Source organism: Brienomyrus brachyistius, chromosome 23 (assembly GCF_023856365.1).
Source record: "Brienomyrus brachyistius isolate T26 chromosome 23, BBRACH_0.4, whole genome shotgun sequence".
NCBI lineage: Eukaryota > Metazoa > Chordata > Actinopteri > Osteoglossiformes > Mormyridae > Brienomyrus > Brienomyrus brachyistius.
The window spans coordinates 8,866,364-8,886,309 of record NC_064555.1 but is presented as its reverse complement, the minus strand read 5'-3'; the positions used below and the strand labels follow the sequence as shown (position 1 = coordinate 8,886,309).

Genomic DNA, 19,946 nt, shown 5'->3' with positions numbered 1-19,946 from the left:
CTGTTTAAAATATTTGCATCTGTGTACGCTAATCTGTATGTAATATACCTTTGTAGTTGTCAAATGTAACAGTGTTGTTTTTCTCCTCCTTCAATCTGTGAGCGTATTAGATGCATCCAACTGGAATAAGGATATAATGAGTATCTGTCTGGAAAATAAACCACTTATTTTGATTTAACGCCGCCGACTGACTTTTGTGTCCGGGACTGCGGCTCGGAGTCTTTGTGATGACTGAAGGGTTATTTTCAGCGTTTCATAAATTACCCTAATTACGATTAAAGCCAACTAAAATTAATATTCAGCTTTCAGTGACGCTCTAGGACAAGAATTATAATTTCACCTGGATCAGTGTATTAGTTCTGTTTGCAGGCTTAAAAAGCATTGAGTAGTTCTCCTCGCCCTGGTCAGGGTGCCCTGTGCGCGCTTTGGACAGGTTCCAAAAGCTGCCCTTTTCTTTGAAGACTGCATTTGCCCATCCATTTTCAATTAGACATTTGGCCTCATGATGTTGCAGAGGCTGTCCTGGGGAACGCATGTGGGTGAGTTTGGGAGCAGGCGAGGAGCCAATGCCCCTGTTAACAGTTTCTGGAGATTTGGCCTGATGATTTAAATATTTCAAGTTAAAAGAAAACATGCAAGACTGAAGCGCATAAAAAATCCAGGAGATTTATGACTCTCATCGGTGGGGTGCGGTCATACAGCGAATGGGCAGTGCTTTTTCGGGGATCTTGAGAGGTAACCTCTGGTGAACATTTCCTCTTGAGTGAATTTTGCTTACTAGAAATTAAACGGTAGCTGCTGACACATGCTGTTCTCCTGTGAATCTTATCAGTCTGTTTATGAAGTCAGACAGTCCACTGGTAGCTTGATCCCGTGACTCCTCTTCCCATGTTGATGTTCAAGGTCGGGTTAAAAGTCTACATAAAGGATTTGAATCGGTTCTGAATGCAAGCCCACTTTGACAGCTTGAGGTGGCCGGTTCCCTCGTAGAGGGAAAGGTATCTCATCTGTTTTTGAGATTAAATTGTGAATTAAGTAACTTTTGAAATAATTCATAAGGTTCTTCACACAAGCCCACCTGTCTGTGCGTTTCTCACCCTGTTTGGTCTGAGAGCTCGTCCTGTGCAGTTTTGGGTCTTAAGTTGAGGAACTTTCAGTGTTCAGTGTGCTTCCCTGTTATTTGATAAAGGTAATTGTTTAGCCAAACTGACAAATAATCCCACGTAGTTTGTAAGCTTCGGTTTTAAGTCCTTTGGGTTCCGGCATGAACGTTGGTGGTTGATTTTGCTCTTTGAGGGCTTGTGGGTAATGTTCGGGGCAAGGCTCCACCAAGCCGCTCCTGGAGGACAGACCTTGTTCCCCTTGGGTCCTCTCTCTGCGTAACCCGATAGCACTGTTTTCTGAAATGCCTCTGCGTTCTTTCTGTGGACTCATTTTGGAGTATTATTCAGGTCATTTAGTTGTCAAGAACTGATACTGAAAGACTCATGACCCTTTTAAGTTATCAATGTTAATTCTGGGGACAGTGAAATGTTTAAGTGTTCGTTTTGATCTCTTTGCTGTGGTTGAGATATTGTGTATTAGTGTCCTAAGGATAAATAACCATCATCATCCTGCTTTCTCTGATAAGCATCATGGTGGCAGCATGCAGATCAGGTCAGACCAGACTCCTGTTTCCCAGCCCACAGACTCCAGCTTATTTTAGGACATCCTGAGATGTCCCCAAAGCCAGCTGGGAGGTATAATCCCTCCAGCGCTTCCCCAGTCTGCCCCGGGGCCTCGCTTCAGTGGGACGTGCCGGAAACGGTGCTGCTGAGAGCAGTCCTGAGGGCGTCTTAAGAGATGCCTGGACCACCTGAGCTCCAAATCAGCAGGACTGATTAAAGTGACACTATTAATTTGTGCAGAAGGTAATGTAATGCTGCAAATTGGAACCCGCCAGTAGAGATTTTTACCAATTAACATTCCTTGGCGTCTTTTTGCCTAAACGATCAGTGTATCGGCCTGTTATGGGTGCGTCGGCTGAGACTGTTCGACTGTGGAAAATCTTCCGGGATACTTCAGATGTTGAATTTGTCAATAAAACACCGGGAAGCCTTTCTCCTCCTCACGTGTCAGGGGAATAAAGCCCTTCTGTACGTCGTCGCTTAGAAGAAGTTGTTTTATGTGATGCCAGTTCTCATGTAGGGCTGGTCCAACCTCCACACGAGAGCTGAAAGGCCATCTGCCTGCCCCCCCCCCCCCCCCACACACACACACACAAACACGCACACTGCGCCTTTGGTACCTAATGGCATCACCGAACCATTCCTGGGTTTTGGGAAAATCCAGAACTCTGGAGTTCCATTGCAGGCTAGAATCTAGCTATAAATTCAAATGATCTCCAGGCAGATGTTTGGCAGAAGATGTGAATACGGTAGCGCACATAGTAGTATAAGTTTATAGTCTTTAAGGACATGGAGTTCCAGAGTTCCTGTTCCAGGTTTTTCCCGACGCAATGCTGGCAACACTGTGGTTCCGCTGACTGCCGCCCTGTGGCCACACCCTGCTGATTCATGTGCATCCACTTCCCACTGTACGCACTTCAGATTAGAGCACACCAGCTGTGTGTTTAAAACAAGCCAGCTGTAAGCTGCTCTCGGACCCCCGACCCAGCACCAGATGTGTGCGTCTATGGCCCACCCTACCATTCCTTCACTGTTCATCCTCCCGTCGGTCTGTACTCCGGATACAGGTTCTGCTGTGGTGCTGCCGTGCCCGGCCATGTGGATCCTCACTCACACGGGTCAGTCAGTCATGGGTTTGAGACTCGACACCACCTCATCAGTCTGTACTTGTGTTTTGAGCTTTATTAAATTTTGGGATAGATTAATCATCTGTCGGTTGATTATTCAGTTGATTAAGGCTGCCTGCGTCACTACATTACAATGCTGTGATGCTTTGTTAAATTTCCTCTGTAAACAGACAGTCATGACGTACCGTTCGCTCTGATTTTTGCTTAAGCAGGAGCTCAGCTCGGGTCAATGGAACCGCTGAAGGAGTATGATGGCCACCACCTTTGTCTGTTTGTGGATCTCTATTAAAATGCAGTCAGACTTTGTTTCTCAGCAAACTGTCATAAAAGGCTTTATAGAAAAACTTCCCAGCCGGGGTGTTTTGGGGGGGTGGGGTGTTTTGAAAATGAATTTACAACTGTCTAACGCTATAAAATGGACTTGGCAGGAGAGAAAGACGAAACTATAAAAAGAGGAAAGGAGAGTAACGTGCAGTGCAGCTCTTGTCACACCTTGGAGCAGCGGCGCTGGGTGAGGAGTGACCGCACAGGCGTCTCCCAGAGCTGCCAGACAGCTGCCTGAGAGAGAGCCCATCCACTGGGGGAGGCGGAGCCCCGTGCAACAACGCCTGTCAGGCATCTGTCTCTGCCTATATATATATATAGATTTTCCTTTTGAAGTCTACATTAAATTGGCTCCAATGTAAATAAAATGCAGGCTATTTTGAACAACAGGCATCCTGTACTGAGTGATTTAAAAATGTCCATCCATCCATCCATTTTCCAAACTGCTTATCCTACTGGGTTGCGGGGGGTCTGGAGCCTATCCCGGAAGCAATGGGCACGAGGCAGCGAACAACCCAGGATGGGGGGCCAGCCCATCGCAGGGCACACTCACACACCATTCACTCTCACACACACACCTACGGGCAATTTGATTTAAAAATGTATATATTATTATTATTATTTTTCTGTCTGTTTCTGTATGTAGTGGGCACTGTAGGTGAGTGATGGTGGCCCTGTAAGGCCGTGACGGCCGGCTGCGCGTGAATCATCCGCACAGGACTGGGAGGTACTGAGGCTGGCTGGGTCTGGCTCGCCGGGCCGTAGCGGAGGCCTGGTACACGGGCCGCTCGAGGAAGAGGGAGTCAGCTCCAGGACACAGGCGGCTGTGACACGAGGCGTGTGAGAGAGGCTTACAGAGACGGCTTCCATGATTGTTATTGAGCCAAAACAGCTTTAATTTGTGTGTGTCTGTGCTGCGTACTCTCCACATACAGGCCTTTAATTGGAATGATGTTCCCAATCAGAGCTGCATTAAGTGAATTTCACCGGAACAACCTGGATCTGTGAATGCCCCGCTGATAACATCCTCTTCGCAGGGAACGGCGTGCACCGGGGTAAAGAGTTTTCACAATGGGATTTAAGGAGATAGGCATCTCGTGTGTCGAATCTCCATTTGAGGGAAATGAAAACGTGGGCCGCGCTGCAGAAGGAGGTTATGCTGTTTTTATCTGGGTCTTTGTGCATTTTAAATGAGTCGTTTCTCTTTTGAACATATCTGGGTGGCCTTTTGCGGAGGTTCTTTCACCGAAATGCTGCCACGATTTCATGTGTATTAAGTAGGTAAAGATATATGATGCACAGCTCTGAAATAATGCTGGTCGACTACCCCCCTCTCGTTGCTTACTAATACAGTGTTAGGCTTCAGTAATGCCAAATAAAGTCAAATTTTTGCCCCGATGGTTCGGAACCGTGTGGTTTGTTTTTCATGGTTTGTCACAGATGGCCTGGTTTTTAAGGCACTTAATCGTTTTAAAATTTAATGGGGTGTGTCTGCGTGTGACTCCTTTCAGCTGGAGAGACATCAGTTAATTGGTGTGTTTAGTTGTTTATGTGCTACACAGCGCTGTAATATGTTCCTGCCCCGCCTCTGCGGTGATGCAGACATAAAATCAGGGCAGTGCAATGCTCTCCATTACTGAACCGGCATTATTTTGTGGCAGAATAATGACGGGGAAAATATTTTGTCTTGGATTGTGGCTTGTTTTTTAAGAATGAGGGGGAGGGCAGACAGATTTTCATGGCCCATCAGCAGAGTCAGAGAGTAAAAGTCCAGACCAAGATTTTGTTTCAACCAACCAGTTGAGGATAAACAGACAGAGTCACAGAGTAACTCAACTGGTTGGTTGAAACAAAATCCCGGTCTGGACTTTTACTCTCCGGACCTGAATATTACCTAACTCTGCCTGTCAGAGCCAAAGACCTGTTGAGGGGTGAGGTGAATGCGCGTCTCAGCTTTCTCACCCCCCCCAGTTCTGTATGAGTTCATCTCTTGCAGACACTCGCAGCCCCTCCCCACCCCTTCTTCAGGTGTGAATGGTTTTTAGAAGTGTGAAAACCAAAACGAAAAGCTGTGAGCCATGCTGTCATTGCCATAGAGCTGCGGTCACCAGCTGGCATACAAAGTTAAGTCGTATTTAGATTCTTTTAATTGTTAGAAACGATTTCTAATTATTTATGTTGTTTTAACCTTTTTAATTGGTCAGTCGGTTTACGGTCCATTTGCTCACCATGAATATAGCTCTGGCTGCTAGCATGGTGTTAAAAGTAATTGTAACTAGTTAACCAACTGGCGGAGCAATTCAGTCAGGACTGTGTGATCAATTATCCCACCCCTCCCACCCCCATTCAGCAAATTTAATGGGTTGGTTCGTTTATCAGACACTGTTTTTGTGTAGCTGATAGAATTTGGCCCTTGGGGAGACAGTCTAGGCCCCCTGCGTTATAGTAACCAGTTTCACTCTGACTACTTTCCGGACTGCTGGTTTTTTCCTAGGTGGGGTGCTATCCTTCTCCCCACTCCTGGTGAGCGCCGCGCTCCTTGACATGGGACCGCAAGCTACTCAGAACCCCACGTGCGTGCACAGACTGAGATGGTGCACTGGCAAGGTGGGACCACGCCTCGCGCTCCTCCTTATCCGGGACTCCCGGGTGGAGGAGTGCGCCCCACGGCGGCCCCCTGTCTGCGTCCGAAGCAAGCGGCTCGTGCACCATCCTCAATCAGACCTTTTCATCTCTGTCCCCCCCGGGGGTTTCAACGATCAGAAGCGGTTTTTGTGTGTAAATGGACCTATTATGATTAAAACAAGTAGAATCATTTTACTGCATCCCCAGTCTGAAAATCAGTGTCGTTCTGCTTCATTTAAAGTCTAATCTCCAGTTTGGTTCTGCGTTCTGATGTCCTTTTTCTTAATCTGTTATTTTCTGGTAAGAAAGAAGGTAGTTAACTAAATTGCTGAAGGGACCAAAAAGTCCTCAAATAGGTCCAACCCTTTTAGATCGCTGTAAATATAGAGTTGGCTTTTGCCTCCACGATCCTTGCAGGAAAGTGGGGGATTTCTTTGATTTGTCTGTACGCTTGTTAGTCAGGGGTGTTCGATGAAGGTCTGTACCTCTCATCGTACTGTGCAGAGGGGTGGGGTTACTGTTAACCCCCTGCAAGGGCAGAGTCCAGCCCTGTGTGCGTGTTACACTTGTGGGAGGGCAGGGGGGGAAGAGAGTGGGTCCGGGCCACTTGTGTCTTTGGTATCGTCGCGAGATACCACAGAGAAGTGTGAGGTGAGGTGAATAGTGTTTGGAGCCAGCTGTGCAAGGGTGCTATGTTTCAGGGTGGGGGGTTTGTTTTTGGTGGCTGAGTGGTGTCTGCGTCCTGGTCAGAACAAAAGGATGGAGGTGGGAGGTGTCAGGCACAGGGCCGGGGGGTAGTTGATGAGGAGGCAAGCCCAGGAACAACTGGCAGCACTGTAGGAGACGGGCACAGTGTCTCTTTGTGTCCCACGGTGTCTGTCGCCGATTGGGTCCGTGGCAGTGAGTGAATGACTGTCGCCCTACAGGCCTGTGTGGTGTGTAGCTGTGTGGTCCTCATCACAGGGGGGGGGGATCTGCTCAGTTGGTGGGGTGCTAGTATTCCTAAAACATCTGATATTCATAATGGATCCGAGACGGCAGCAGTGTCCCAATGACTGAAATGGCTTCATTTTGATGTGCTCCAAGCTACAGAGAACTCTGTGTGAGCACCCCCCCCCCCCCAGCCCCCACGCTGCCTCTCCGTCAGGGTGTGAAATGTGCTGAGTTGTCAGTTCTCTTTCTGCAGGACGGGCTGCGGATGCATGCGATGAATCGGAACCTGAGCTTCTCCCTCCTAACAGAGAGAGGCACCGGCTCATCCCTAAGACTCTCTGCGGTACCTCTAACCACCGCAAACGCTCGCCCGTACAACGTGGACCTTGATTCTTATTTGAAGTAGGACGGGCAAAAATAGTAACAAATCAATTGCAGAATGTTCTAGGCTTTTTTCAGGCTTTCGATCTAGGCTAGCCTAAACCTGAGGGGATTTAGTGACGCGTTTCTGTTGGGGTGTGTGTGTCGTTTGGAAAACGGGTTAGAAAATTGGTTAGCGACTTGGGTGTAAAGGCTATTCGGTTGGGTGGGGCGGGGGGGGACAGGCAGGGGTCTGTCTCTGAAAGTCATCTTTCATCATGAAAGTGGTCACCTAAGGGCGGGGGGTGAGGGATCAGTCTCTTTGTTTTAGTCCCAGTGATCTAATGACCCATGTGGGCCTGAAATGTTATAGGGTGACGACCTCGATCCGGTTCCGGTTACCCTTCCTGCCTTTGGAGAGAACCGCATCTGTCTCCCTTTAAAATCTGTTCGGACACTGGAGAAAGAAAAACCTCCAAATGTTTCCCCACATAGCTGTCCGTGAGAATGCCCAGCCCATTCCGACGCTAACAAAGGACGTCAATAACACACAACCTGTCATATGATCTTCCTCTTCAAGACTTTGGGAGCTGAATGTACAGTTAGGTGAGAGAACGACACCAGGCTGGGATCAGTTCAGATTTAATTAGTTTTGTGTAATAAAGCTATCTCTCTCCGTCCAGGGCTTGGTTATTTATTCTCAACGAGACCTTTTCCTGTCACCCCCCCCCAAGATCTCTAACAGAACACGAGCACTGGTGGCCACCCAGGATACCCAGATATCAACCCCAGGCTGGTATCGCAATAATGTCACTGCTGCTTTACCTCAGTGTCTGACTTAAGGGTTAAACAGCTTTCCCTGCCATCAGGCCATTTTTTTTTTGTTTAAATGATACTATCGGTCAGCTGTTGTTTTGATGTTGAAGAACAGAAACGGTAACCCTCTATAATCTCCCCTATTGGTTCTTTCAGTTCTCCCTTCTGCTAATGTGCAAGGCCCCTGAAGTGTGATTGGGTTCTTTGTTGCTGAGGCTATGGAGTTGAGCCCCCTGTGTTTAGCGTTAGCATTATTGATAGTATTAGCGTTAGCGATAACGTTAGTGTTGGCGCTAGGATGCCCACCAACGTGCTGAGTCCCCAAAATGCCATTGCTTTTTGGTTTTTAGGTAGCTGTCATGCTTCCTCTTAATGTGACATTTATATGTCCAGAAAAAAGTAGCCCGACAGGACAGAATAGCTCCTTTGGAAAGAGGGAACTTTGATTCTCCCTGAGGATAATTGCAGGTGGGTTTTGCTTAACACAGTGTATTGCTTTGTTTTTTTTTTTTTTTTGTGAGAACGTCATGCAGATTCACTGTGAAATTTGCTGGCCTCTAAACTTCCTGTCCTCCTTTAGGAGAAATATGTATATATGTACAGACACTCCTCTACTTGCGAACGACTGTTCATAATTTTAAATGTTTGTATGTTGTTATTCAACATCATTTTAATGGTATACACAAGTACAATGACCTAGGATGCTGGGAGTGTGCACGCTATGCTGCTGTACGGCGGGAGTAGCGACCAGAAGTAGTATTAGGCAGAATTGGCGCGCAGAAAAAATAATTCATGTTGCAGACAGGAAACGAGAGCCCAGTGAACACAATTTGGACTTGCAGTTCTCTTCGTTCGTATGTCTGAAAGTTTGTAAGTAGAGGAGCGTCTGTATATATGTCTTTTCATATGGAAGCATGGAGGAGTTTAAGGCCCGCTCTGTAGAACCTAGGCTTCTTTTTGACCTGTACTTCATTGCAGTCTAAGTTCATAGCTCCCACAGCCCCAGTATGACTGAGGGTTACAGCCTCAAGCGGGGTGCTATTCCCAGGGTGATGTGAGCGGGCTGCCTCACGTCCCACATTCCCCCAGGAAGCACGTCAGGCCACCCTGAGGCCTTTCGGGATGTGTCTCTTTGTTGGCTGTCTTTATTAGTAGTGTAGCTTTGGGGCCTACATGATCACTGCTTGTGGAGTCCCCCGGAGAGAGAGAGAGTGAGAGACCCTCCAGGTATGAACCCGAAAGGCAGCATAGACAAACTTGCTGGTTTTGTGTGATTGGCTAGTGGCTCCCGCCAAGCGCTGTGATACCATGTTACTTCTCCTGGAGCTTTGCGTGTGGCTGCACCTGTCTGCCTTTTGTATCCTCAACATGGACTGTTGGGGGGGGGGGGGGGGGTAATTTGCGTTAGGGAATGTGGCTCTGAAAGCCCAGGGAATGAATAGTTCATGCCCCTCCCCCCACTTCTCCATTGTCTGCGTGACGTCATGCCCTTTCTTTGGAAATGTCTGCACAAGTACAAATTCCCCTCCATAAGTGCTGCACGGATAAGGGACAATAGGAACTAGACACTTTATTAGTCTTTGGCTTTCCTCTGCAAGGCTGGACATTTATGTTTGCATTTCTTTATTTAGAAGATGCCTTTGTCCACAATGGTGTACAATGGAGGCAGGCAGGACATCATAAACGTACAGCAGTCAGGGAGGCAGGCAGGCCTGAGTATAGCTAGGCCGAGCTTCCAGTGAATGATCAGCAACGAGTGCAAGTTGGCATGAGAGCAAGAGCTTCATGTAGCAAGCGCTGTAAAACTTAGCAAGAAGCTAACAGAGTAAAAATGAAAGACAATACTGTGCAAATACTGCAGCATCCAACATGCACATGAAACCAGCTAGCAGATAACAAATGATTGAGTTAAACTGAAAAGCGACTGTATTCCCGGTGATCTTGTATCCTGCTGTTTTGCCTGGAAATGCTTCTGATTCTCTGTGGTCTTAAAATGCATAAGTATTTATCAGATTGCATTTTGTGGGCTAGTCCTGCATAGGGCAAGGCGAAGACGGTACACAGCCGGTATTGAGGCTGTAAGTCAGATGTCTGTAACTTCTGGCATGTGCACATTATAACCACAATCTAAAGGAATGGGGAAGGGGGGGGGGGTCAATGGAGTACGTCCCAGGACCATTCCCCATGAGGTCAGTCACAAGAATGTGTCCCTTGGAGGCTGGAACCTTGCCAAGCCCATAATGTTTTTTATGCCATTAAAACTATAATGGAATGAGTGGTACCCTGTGCGTTCCCACTGAATTGCAAACCTTCCTAATCTCCCAGCTATGAAGATTGCCTGATGTTCAGAGCCAAGAGTGATACTGGCTGCAGTCTTGCGGGGACGCGAAGAATTTTCTTATTCTGTTATTCACATTAATGCTGATGTGAATTGGGGTATAAAGCTGCCGTTATCAGTCCGGCTGGGTTTGGAAGTCACATGTGCCATTTCGGAGATGTTTATAGGCTGTGTGGTGAGGCCTGTCGCAATATAAGCCTTCATCTGTTGCTGAAAGTGGTCAGCCTGAAGCGCTGACACGGCAGTGGCCTGCTGAGAGAATCTGCTCGCTAAGGCCAAGCATGTTCACCAGAGATCCCCTAAACTGCAGGTCCACTCGTCGTCTATCAAAAGTGTGCACTTGGCAACGTAGGTGGGACACCAGCAACACCTTTCGGCTGCTGTCCCGCTCTTAGCGGCAGTTAGTTTGCTGTTGTGCTTCATCTCCTAAACTGCTCGCTGAGTGAGACCCGATCTGCTTTCTGGAGCAGGCGAGGTGCTGCGGACTCCAGAGCAGAAGGTCACCACCGCCGTGACTAATTGGGCCGCGAGCTTTGCTGGTGATGCAGTCTGCGCCCTAGTTGGGCCCCAGCAGGTAAACCCTGAGTCACATGACGCGCAGATTTCACAGCATGTCCCTTTCGTAAGGCGTGCGATGTTCGCAGGCTTGCTACGATGTGAAACAGAAGGTTGCCGTGGCATTTTGAGAAGGTTGGCGCAGCTTCTGTGATTTTCTCTGTCTCGGGACTCTTAGCTTGCGAGGACTGTGCATTTGGCTGTTTACAAACCGGGCGCTGTCCTTTAGCCGAGCGGTCTAACTCATCACCGATTCACCGCTGTGGCGTCGCTATATACTCTACAGAAGTCTATTTATAGAGTGGGATGACAGACAGTCCAGCTTGTGGGGTGGGGGGACTGCAGAGGTTAAATCCTTTGAAATATGATGCTGTACAACACTGTAGCCCCACCACAGCTTCAGCTTCAGAACCACCAGAAATTCAAGAGTATATTTTTATACTACGCAAAGGCTCTGCAGGTACTCAGGGGCTGGGGGGGTGGGGGGTGGATTGTACGGGCCTTTTGTTGCTGCAGTTTTTGTTCTCTCGCGTACATCAGAGACGTAACCTTTTTCTCCTCACCAGGCCTGCGTCGGGCTCCGGAAGCGGGCGAGGCCGGCTCTCAACGCGTCACGCCCTCGCTTGCCGAGTCGGGCATCTCTGCATTTCTGACCGCCTGCGGGGATGCGTTTTACGTAATCGGACTTAACGTCAACCCGCCAGTTATCCGTCTGGATTAATTCTGCAGTTTAGCTGGCGAGAGAGATCCCAGGCCTCAGGCTTCCCGCTTGTACGACTTTATTTGCATTAATAGGATATGATTAATCAGAATATACTCAGAATGCGGCAACCTTTATCGATAAAGTGGATAGACAAAATACTTCTGTTTATAAAATATATGCGAGGATGGGCTAGGAGGGAAACAGCCCTCAATTTCATGTCACTAACAGGTTAATAGAAGTGCTCATCTGTCCTCACTGTGTTTGTCTCAAACACTGCACAGGCTAACAGTGGGCACTGTAACATTGATCTCTGTTGGTAATTCATGTAAGTAAGTAAAATTTATTTATAAAGCACATTTCAAGACAAGCATACACCAAAATACTTTACAAAGTATAAAACACACACGTATAAAAGATCTGAGATTAAAAGAATGACAGGATAAAGTGATAGAAGTAAAATAAACAAAACCAACTGCCCCAGAGCTATAGTATCTCATCCTGGACTGAACGCCTGTCTATAAAGGTACATCTTAAGAGCAGATTTAAAAGCAGAGGCTGATTTCTGCCTTGTTTAATCTAAAGAGGCAGATTGTTCCATAGTTTTGGAGCAGCAACTGCAAAACTACAATCACCCTTCGATGTTATTTGTAGAAGAAATAAAGGGAGATGTTTGTGTAGAACTACTCTAACTTGGTGTTAATTTAATATTGCGAGTGTCCAGCTCTGGATGTTCCTGCTCCTTTTGCCAAATAAGTCTTGCTGTCGTGTCACGTCTGTGCCCCTGTTTGACTACAGATTAACCCGAAATCCTTTTTCCGCTTGACATCTTTTAAAAGTCCTTATTTTGGCATGGCATGGGGCACTTGCTGTTTCCATAGTGAGTGCTGGGGTTTGTCCAGGCAAACGTGAACCGGTTTGACTCTGAAGTGGCGCCTGATGAAGGCCCCGGGGCCCTTAAAAGTTCAAGTGTCTCACTGTTAATCACATGCCTGTGCCCCCCCCCCCCCCCCTCACTTTGCTGATGTCACAGCCTATTGACTTGGGGCTACCCTGAGTTATTTATGCGGTTGTTCTTCTCATAAGCCTGCCATGTTGTTCGATGGGGGACCAAAATGCGCTTGAAGATGGATATGTGTGATGAGGTGATTTTAAGCTGCGTTTAGGAGGTCCGACATTTCAGCGAGAGCGGATTAGTGCTTGTTCATTTTTATAGTGGCTGCTGTAAGCTTGGAAGCATGGAAAAAAAGGCGTTAAACCTTAAACCTGCAAGTAATTCAAATCTTTTGTAGCCATAAACAGAATTAAAAGACTGAAAGCACCGTGTAGATTAATTTTGCATAGATGTTTTGTTTGGCTTTCCCTGACAGCATGTGCCTTAAAGACAGTAGCCCAGGTCCACTGATGTGATCCTCCACATTGTCACCAGAGGCTCCTACCACCGGCGGTCAGCCTGGACGGCCTCCAGCGTTCTCTGTTACGCCACTGCTTCCTGTCACCTATCTGGGGGCCAGCCGCTTCTTTTGAATGTTGCCGTCGTGCCTCGCAGCCGAGCCATTTCCTCTCGGGGTGGCGGCCGCCTACTTCCTACTTCTGTTCACCTCCGTCTGAGGCGGGGCACAAGGCGGCGAGGGCTCTGCGAGGCACTGGTCTGTACAGCTCTGTCTGCGTGCTGCCATTCTTGGAGGATATCCGCGTCTGGGAACCCGGAGAGACAGAGGCTGCCGTAAGTCCTATCCTCCATGTACCGTCGCCAAAGCGGACGATGGGTTGCCTGTTGTCGCTTCACTGATATTTCAAGTGAAGGCTAGGGAAGGAGGGAGTGTGAGGTCCGTCACTAGCTGACAGGATTTCCGGGTCTATTCTGCTGCCAAACAGTGTGGTTTTGGCTCCCAAACTGTGTTTCTGCTTTTTGGCTTCATGAAGAATCCATCTTGGTTACTTAGTATCCTTCAAGCGCAAGTGTTACCTTCTCCAGATGGAAGGTAGCAGTGCTGGTGACTTTGCACTGGAGCTAACAGTCATGCACCACTACAGTTTCTGGGCATCCTCCCTCTCTCTCTCTCTCTCTCTCTCTCTCTCTCTCTCTCTCTGTGCCGCTGAAAGTTTTCCTCCGGCTCGCACACGTGCACTGGATTGCTGTAACCTTTTGTCGGGGGACGCCAGGCAACATGGAGCTGTCTGCATGTAATTTTTTTGTTTCTCTCTCGATGCTTTTTATGTACAGTGGCGCACCTAAAACTGTGACCTCCTGGCAGGTGGCGTTATTTTTTATTTTATAAATGTGCGCTACATGTAGCTACACTTTACAGCAGCTTGAAAATGGGCGTAGAAAAAGTTGAACTTGGTTAGAGTTGCTTTGTGTTTTAAAGTGGCAGTGTCTTCAGAGGTGGGAGGGGGGTAGAGAGGGAGGGAGAGAGAGAGAGAGAGAGAGAGAGAATGTCTTCTGCAGTCATTTGACAGGATATCCTGCTTTGTGGAAGAGACAGAGGCTGTGTGTACACACACATCTGCCCGTACTGAGACGTGCCTTGATAAATAGCGGCAATCGCAGTTTCTGTCGCCTGTGTGCGGTTTTGAATGTAATCATTGGCCTTTGTGGTGGGGATAGCCCTGCGTTGGCACCATCTCCCATGGCTGTAGGCTCTTTTCATCTACATCCCGTCCTTTCTGCAGCTTCCTGTCGCCTTCCTCCGCCCGCTCCAGTGTTCAGTGACATGTGGGGGGGTGGGGGGATGGGGGGGGGGGGGTGGGGCTTCCTCCTCCTTCAGACGTGCCCGTGGCTCTCAGAAGCCTTTTCCTGTGGGGCTCTTGCGTTTCATTGTGTAATGGAAACCGCCCCGTATGGCTAAGCTTAACCTTGCGGAGAGGGGGGGTCATTAAATGCATGCAGGAAACTCCTCCCCTTCATGGTCAGGTGCTCGGAACGGTCCACCAAGGTGTCCCCTAGAGGGGGGTGAGGACACTGAGATGTAGGTGAAGCGAAAAAGTGCCATAAGCATGTCGGCTTTCTGGGTCCCCCCCCCCCCCCGTGTTGACTCCAGGGGCTCGCTGTCCTGCTTTTTCTGTTGCATGGGGCCCTGATTAAGTGCAGATGTGTTACTTTTCACAGTATGATGTTTGTAACTGGAAGAACTGATCAGCATATCACCAGTCACAGATTCAGCAGTGGGTCCTGCAGTCGTGTCGACTGCGGCTCCGGGTGAAACCGACGTCCGTAACCAGGGGTTTTTACGCATTTCTGAAAGGGTGTTGGCACTTATAATAAGCATCTTTTCTTGTGCCGGGGGTATTTTCCAGGCTGTAGTTTTCTGATTATCTGGGTTAAGTGTCCCGGTCTCTCTCTAGGAAAGTAAGAGCTCTCTTGTTACCATCCTGAATTATTGAATCACCCTCCCCCAACCAGCAGACCCATTTAATGTCCTTCCTGTATACCACAGACCCCGTGTGCAGTTGTCGTTCTGAAATTGAATTTCGGAGACGCAGGTGTCATTTTCCCTGTTCTGACCTTTCCACCGTGGAATGCGAGTTCTGCTTTTCACTGTTTTATTTGTTGGTTGGTGTCGCTGTTGGATATGGGTGGAGTTGACCCCTGGATCGGATGTAACCCCAGCCAGCATGGCGTGTTTCTGATGGTCTGGAGGCTCGCCCGGATTTGTTCGCAGCTTCGGTATTTGGAAAAAGCATTTTTATCTTTGTGTTTTGGGGTTTACGGTAAACGGTCGGTCTTGGCAGCGTAAGCTGGGACCAGGTGCACAGTGGGTCACTGAACGGTGACCGTGTGCTTTGAAACCGGACCGCACCATGCCTGTGGCCGTCACCTGCATCCTGGCTCCAGGGATTGACTGGCTAGCTCATGTTCTGGTTTTTAACAAAGGGATAGCCCAGCAAACCTGCACTAAGGACCCCCCCCCCACTGTCATCAGCTGGGCTCCTTTAGATCATGAGGATCATCGACGGGTGGGACTCCATGAATCTGGGGACATAAGAAGCTGTTCAGGGCATCAAAACGCCTTCTCTCCTTTGTGCTCTCGACAAGGCCCTTCAAAAACGCTGAGGCTGCAGAAAAGCTTTAAAAATGTCTGCACTGAGCGCGGGGCCTCCTGTTCGCTGCGGCGCAGGTTCCTGTTTGAGCTGTGGGCTGAAATCTGCCTCCCACACAAGTTATCCGGTCAGCGAACGGCGGCGCCGGGCCCCCGGCATTTCGCGTCCAGCGAGGGTCAGTCGATGATCTCAAGGTGAACGGTGACGCCACGTTCTTCCCATTCTGGGGAAAATAACGGCCTGCGTCTTCTCGGGTTTCGATGGCTCGAAGCCATTTTCAGAGTTCCAGGAACATTACATAACTCAGCTGCCGAGGCTGGATCCGAGGTGGGAAGGGTGGATTGACCTCGGCGCACCCTGAGGGGGCTCCTGTCTCCCACTCTGCAGCTGCGCCTTGCCAGACGCCCCTCTGTGACCTTGACGGCGTGCAAGGTCGATGCTGATGTCAGGCGCCTTTGAGAGTGGTGTCAGCTGCTGATTTAGGCTTTTAACAGAATGTGCGAAGGATGTATCTCAACGAGTCTCACCTGCTAACCATCAATCTGGACAGAACCAGATATGTCCATGGTCATTCGACTGGACAAGAAATAGACAAATCATTTTCTGTAGTGTTTTTCTTTAAGTTTTAATCTTGAGGTCAGAATGTTGCTGCTGCAGCTGCTGCAGATGATGATGATGATGATGATGATGATGATGATACTAGTGTCAAAACCACTTGGGGACATGACGACATGCTGCTGGATAAGAGGCAGTTCCCTAGGTAGGCTTAGGAGTGTGTGTTTATGGAAAGAGCTGCCCAAACTTATGCACACCCTAGAAACCGAGGCAGCCTCATGGAGCTGGCTAGGACAGAGCCCAGCTGGAGGAGTCTTGGGTTTTTCAGTGTGAGTCACACATGACGCACGGTCCTGTCCGACTCACGTTTTCACGAGGGGACACATGCTGGTCAGGCTTTGTGGGAGTATCGCCCATGTGCACGCTGAAGCATTCAGAATGTGGAGAGACGCCTCCATGTGGCTCCATCTGAAGGGACTGGGCATCACAGGCGATGTGGCCATCTTGATATAACATAAGAACCCACCCATCTGTGTTTACCCCTCAATGATTTGCTCAGATTTATTTTGGAGTTGCATGTGATTAACTTGTACAATTAAGTCAGCCTGGCCCTGCAGGCAGACCGTCTACATGTGAACCAAGGGTGGGGGCTCACTAGTCATTGGACAGGTATAATGAGGCTTAATATGCAGGGAAAGGCTGTGGGCCTTCTACTAATGTCCCAGATTGTCAGCCCTGGTCGTGTGCCGTGGTTTGTTTCCCTTTCACTGTTACTTTTGGCCCAGCTTCATGTTCTACACAAGCCGCTGTTCTCCCAAAGCAAACTTCTTACTCTTTTCAGGGAAGGCTCGAGTAACGGACAAAATGACGCTTCATGAACCAATTGCTGTATTTTTTTGACCCCACTAAATGGCGCTGTCAAAAAAAGGGCAAAAAGTATGCTCCAGAGCAAACCAAGCATCGTCTAGTGGGGCTCATGAAGCTTCATTGGCTCATCACTACTAGAGAAACCCCTCTGATCTGTGGAGGTCAATCAAATTACGGGGGAGGCTGCCATCACGTGCGCACAGCATTCACGTACTGAGCGGTCCTGCATGGAACACGGCGCCGGGACTGGTGTGGCATGGGTGCACTGGCGGTGAGTTGCAGAGCGAGCCAGATGTCAGACCGTGAAAATCTGGGCGTGGACGTAAAGGGGAACCCCTCACTGTACCGCCGACTGTGGCTGACCGCATTGGCGCCTTTGTAGGTGAGGGTCTGGGAAGACAAGTATATGAGTTTCTGCTTGGCATACAGAGTGGAAGTGGTGCCTGCTGGGAGTTAAGGAATGAGAAGACCAGCAGTCTCTGTCAACCATTATCTCATTCGGTGGCTTCCTGGGTTTTGATGTTTTACAGGTCGATTAATTTGGCACTGATGATGATGAAGGTAATCTTCATCTTCCCTCTAGAATGGTTCTGTGTGTGCGTGGTCGGGGGGGGGGGGCTGAATCCACAGTTGCTCAGTATTGTATGGTAACCATTAAGACGACCAGCCTGCTCCTCTCACATATTCCAGTTCTGAGAGCTGTGGACAGGGGCCTCACGTCTGGTCACTCACACCTTCATCCTAAAGCTAAACTGTTCATGTTTGGTGAGTCTGCCCCCAAAACCTGAGGTCACTGCAGTTATGAGAGGAATCTGTCTTTGAGTACAGTACTCCCTCTCGCTGATGGGACAAACATCTCAGCATTACCCTCGGAGCTGATATGTTCCTGCTAATCTCGGCTTGATCATGTTTCTTTATTTATTAAATGCGTTCGGTTTCTCACTTGTCGGAGACTGAGTGTCAGCATTCTGAGAAGTGTGATTCTTTCAGTTCCTTATGCCAGCTATTGAGGTTAGAACCTCTGCACACAACTGCATGCTGATGACTACTGTCTAGCTGGCCGCGTTACATTTTTTTTTGTTTATTTTCGCAGGGCTTTGACCCCTGGAAAGGTTGCAATTTCCACAGGCAGCCTGTTTAAAACTAGGCATCCCTAATGACGTAAATGAGGTGTTCTTTCTGGTAATTTCAGTATGGCGGTTGGAATATTTTTAGTCTGGCTGGTGCAAGTGAGAGATGGTCAGGGGGTGGCCCCAACCCGAGCCTCCAAAACGTCTTTGGATTAGACTGGACCGTCGCCTTCGACTCACTAACACTTCGGCAGGGAGCTGCGACGCGTTCAGCTTAATTACAGGGTGAATGGTTGGGGTTCTGCATCTTGGGTAGGTGACTGGTGGTCTGGGGTAAAATGCTTCCGGTTTTACCCCCACGCAGGTTTGTATGAAAGCAGGGAAGCAGTGAAGGACAGCAGTGCCCTCCAGCATGCCGCCTCCCGCCGACATCGTGAAGGTGGCTATCGAGTGGCCGGGGGCTTTCCCTCGCCTCATGGAGATAGACCAGGTGAGTGGGAGGTCGCCCCAGCCACGTGGCCTTGGAGACTTTCGTTGGTTGATCCGACTGAACACAGAGACTAAGAACGCAGTCTGTCCCCCCCCCCCCCCCCCCACCTGACCTTTGGAGAATAACTGCAGAGTTAAGTGTGCATGTTCCCATGGGTCACTTTTTAATGTGCTTTTTCTCGTGTTTTTATGGTGTTTAGAAAAAGCCCCTCTCGGCGATCATTAAAGAAGTTTGTGAGGGGTAAGTCTCGTTGTGGTTCTAGGTCGTTCACTTTTGCATGTTCCAACATCTGCTGAGGTGTGTCCTCTGGTGAACTCAATGCCCGTCTGCACGTATGTCTGCCTCCTGTATGTTACCTGTGCCGTACGTGACTTTGTAGGATAAATAAAATGTCTGCTTCCCTGACTCCTGTCACACTGCCCTTCTGAATGTCCGCCTCCTGTTTTGTTCAGCTGGTCCTTGGGGAACCATGAAAATTATGCTCTACAAAATGGCGACGCCACTAATTTCTACATCACTGAAAAGGTGAGTTATTTGCGTCAGTGTGCAAACAGTATCCACATCAGGACATTAATTCATTTTAATGTGTCAGATTGAACCGCAAGATGTATGTGCAGATCAGACATGGCATTTGTGTAGTTTAAATTCAGTCATCACTGGTAAACAAACTGTAGCCATATATTTGGTGTTAATATAAACTTCCTTAAAAGTAAGTCTAGTTTCTGTACTGTAACCCAATTTCTTTGATTTTTAGAATCGCAACGAGATCAAAAATGGTTCGATTCTGAGGCTGACTACGTCCCCTGTGAGTCACAGTCCGGTTGTGATCTTAAGCTTCATGCACTCTGGCTCTTTCATGGGGATTTTATTGCATAATCTGTGACCATTTTTGCATGGGGGTCATGGGTCTCATCACGCCTGTTAAGTGTAATTATAACGTATGAGCATGTGTGTGGGTGGTTATTATTGCATTGTTTAGTTATTAATTGTCTGCTAGCTTATTAATTAGCTCGCCTACTTTGCAGTTTAATGTGTTGTCTCTCGTTCCTTGTTGTTATGGGGCCTAACCTTGCAAAATTCATCTCTCTCCACTCCAGTCAGGGGTGCTGTGATGGGGTGGGGGGGTGTTAGGACAGTTTGAGCCCTACAGCATTTGGAACACAATTGGATTGGTCTGGGTTGGCAACTTTCATGGAGATCTTTAGCAGCTCCCCTAACTCGGTATCCTACCTTTCGAACCTGCGGCGTGTGTGATGCTGCCATGTGCTAATGGTGCCCCCCCCCCCCCCCTTCAGGCCCAGACGGCACAGCAGCTCCACGAGCGGATCCAGTCGTCCAGCATGGACGCCAAACTGGAGGCCCTGAAGGACCTGGCCAACGCATCGCGCGACATCACCTTCGCCCAGGAGTTCATCAACCTGGACGGCATCTCCCTGCTCACCCAGATGGTGGAGAGCGGCACCGAGTAAGTGCGC

At 48.7% G+C, this 19,946-nt stretch overlaps 1 protein-coding gene across 8 annotated transcripts in view; it reads left to right on the top strand.

Moving 5' to 3' along the window:
- elmo1 (engulfment and cell motility 1 (ced-12 homolog, C. elegans)) overlaps positions 1-19,946 on the top strand; it is a 293,132-nt gene that overhangs the window by 229,688 nt on the left and 43,498 nt on the right. For 3 of the 8 annotated variants that reach the window (XM_048994302.1, XM_048994296.1, XM_048994297.1), the window contains exons 1-6: positions 13,020-13,171; positions 18,346-18,471; positions 18,671-18,711; positions 18,924-18,996; positions 19,226-19,276; positions 19,767-19,936. The exons of 2 other annotated variants lie outside the window; for them this stretch is intronic. In XM_048994302.1, coding sequence (XP_048850259.1) covers positions 18,394-18,471; positions 18,671-18,711; positions 18,924-18,996; positions 19,226-19,276; positions 19,767-19,936 — 413 coding nt within the window. In that variant the 5' untranslated portion in view covers positions 13,020-13,171; positions 18,346-18,393. Of the gene's footprint in view, positions 1-13,019; positions 13,172-16,959; positions 17,183-18,345; positions 18,472-18,670; positions 18,712-18,923; positions 18,997-19,225; positions 19,277-19,766; positions 19,937-19,946 lie in introns of those variants that run through there. 3 more of the 8 variants (XM_048994300.1, XM_048994299.1, XM_048994301.1) reach the window with 2 other exon arrangements.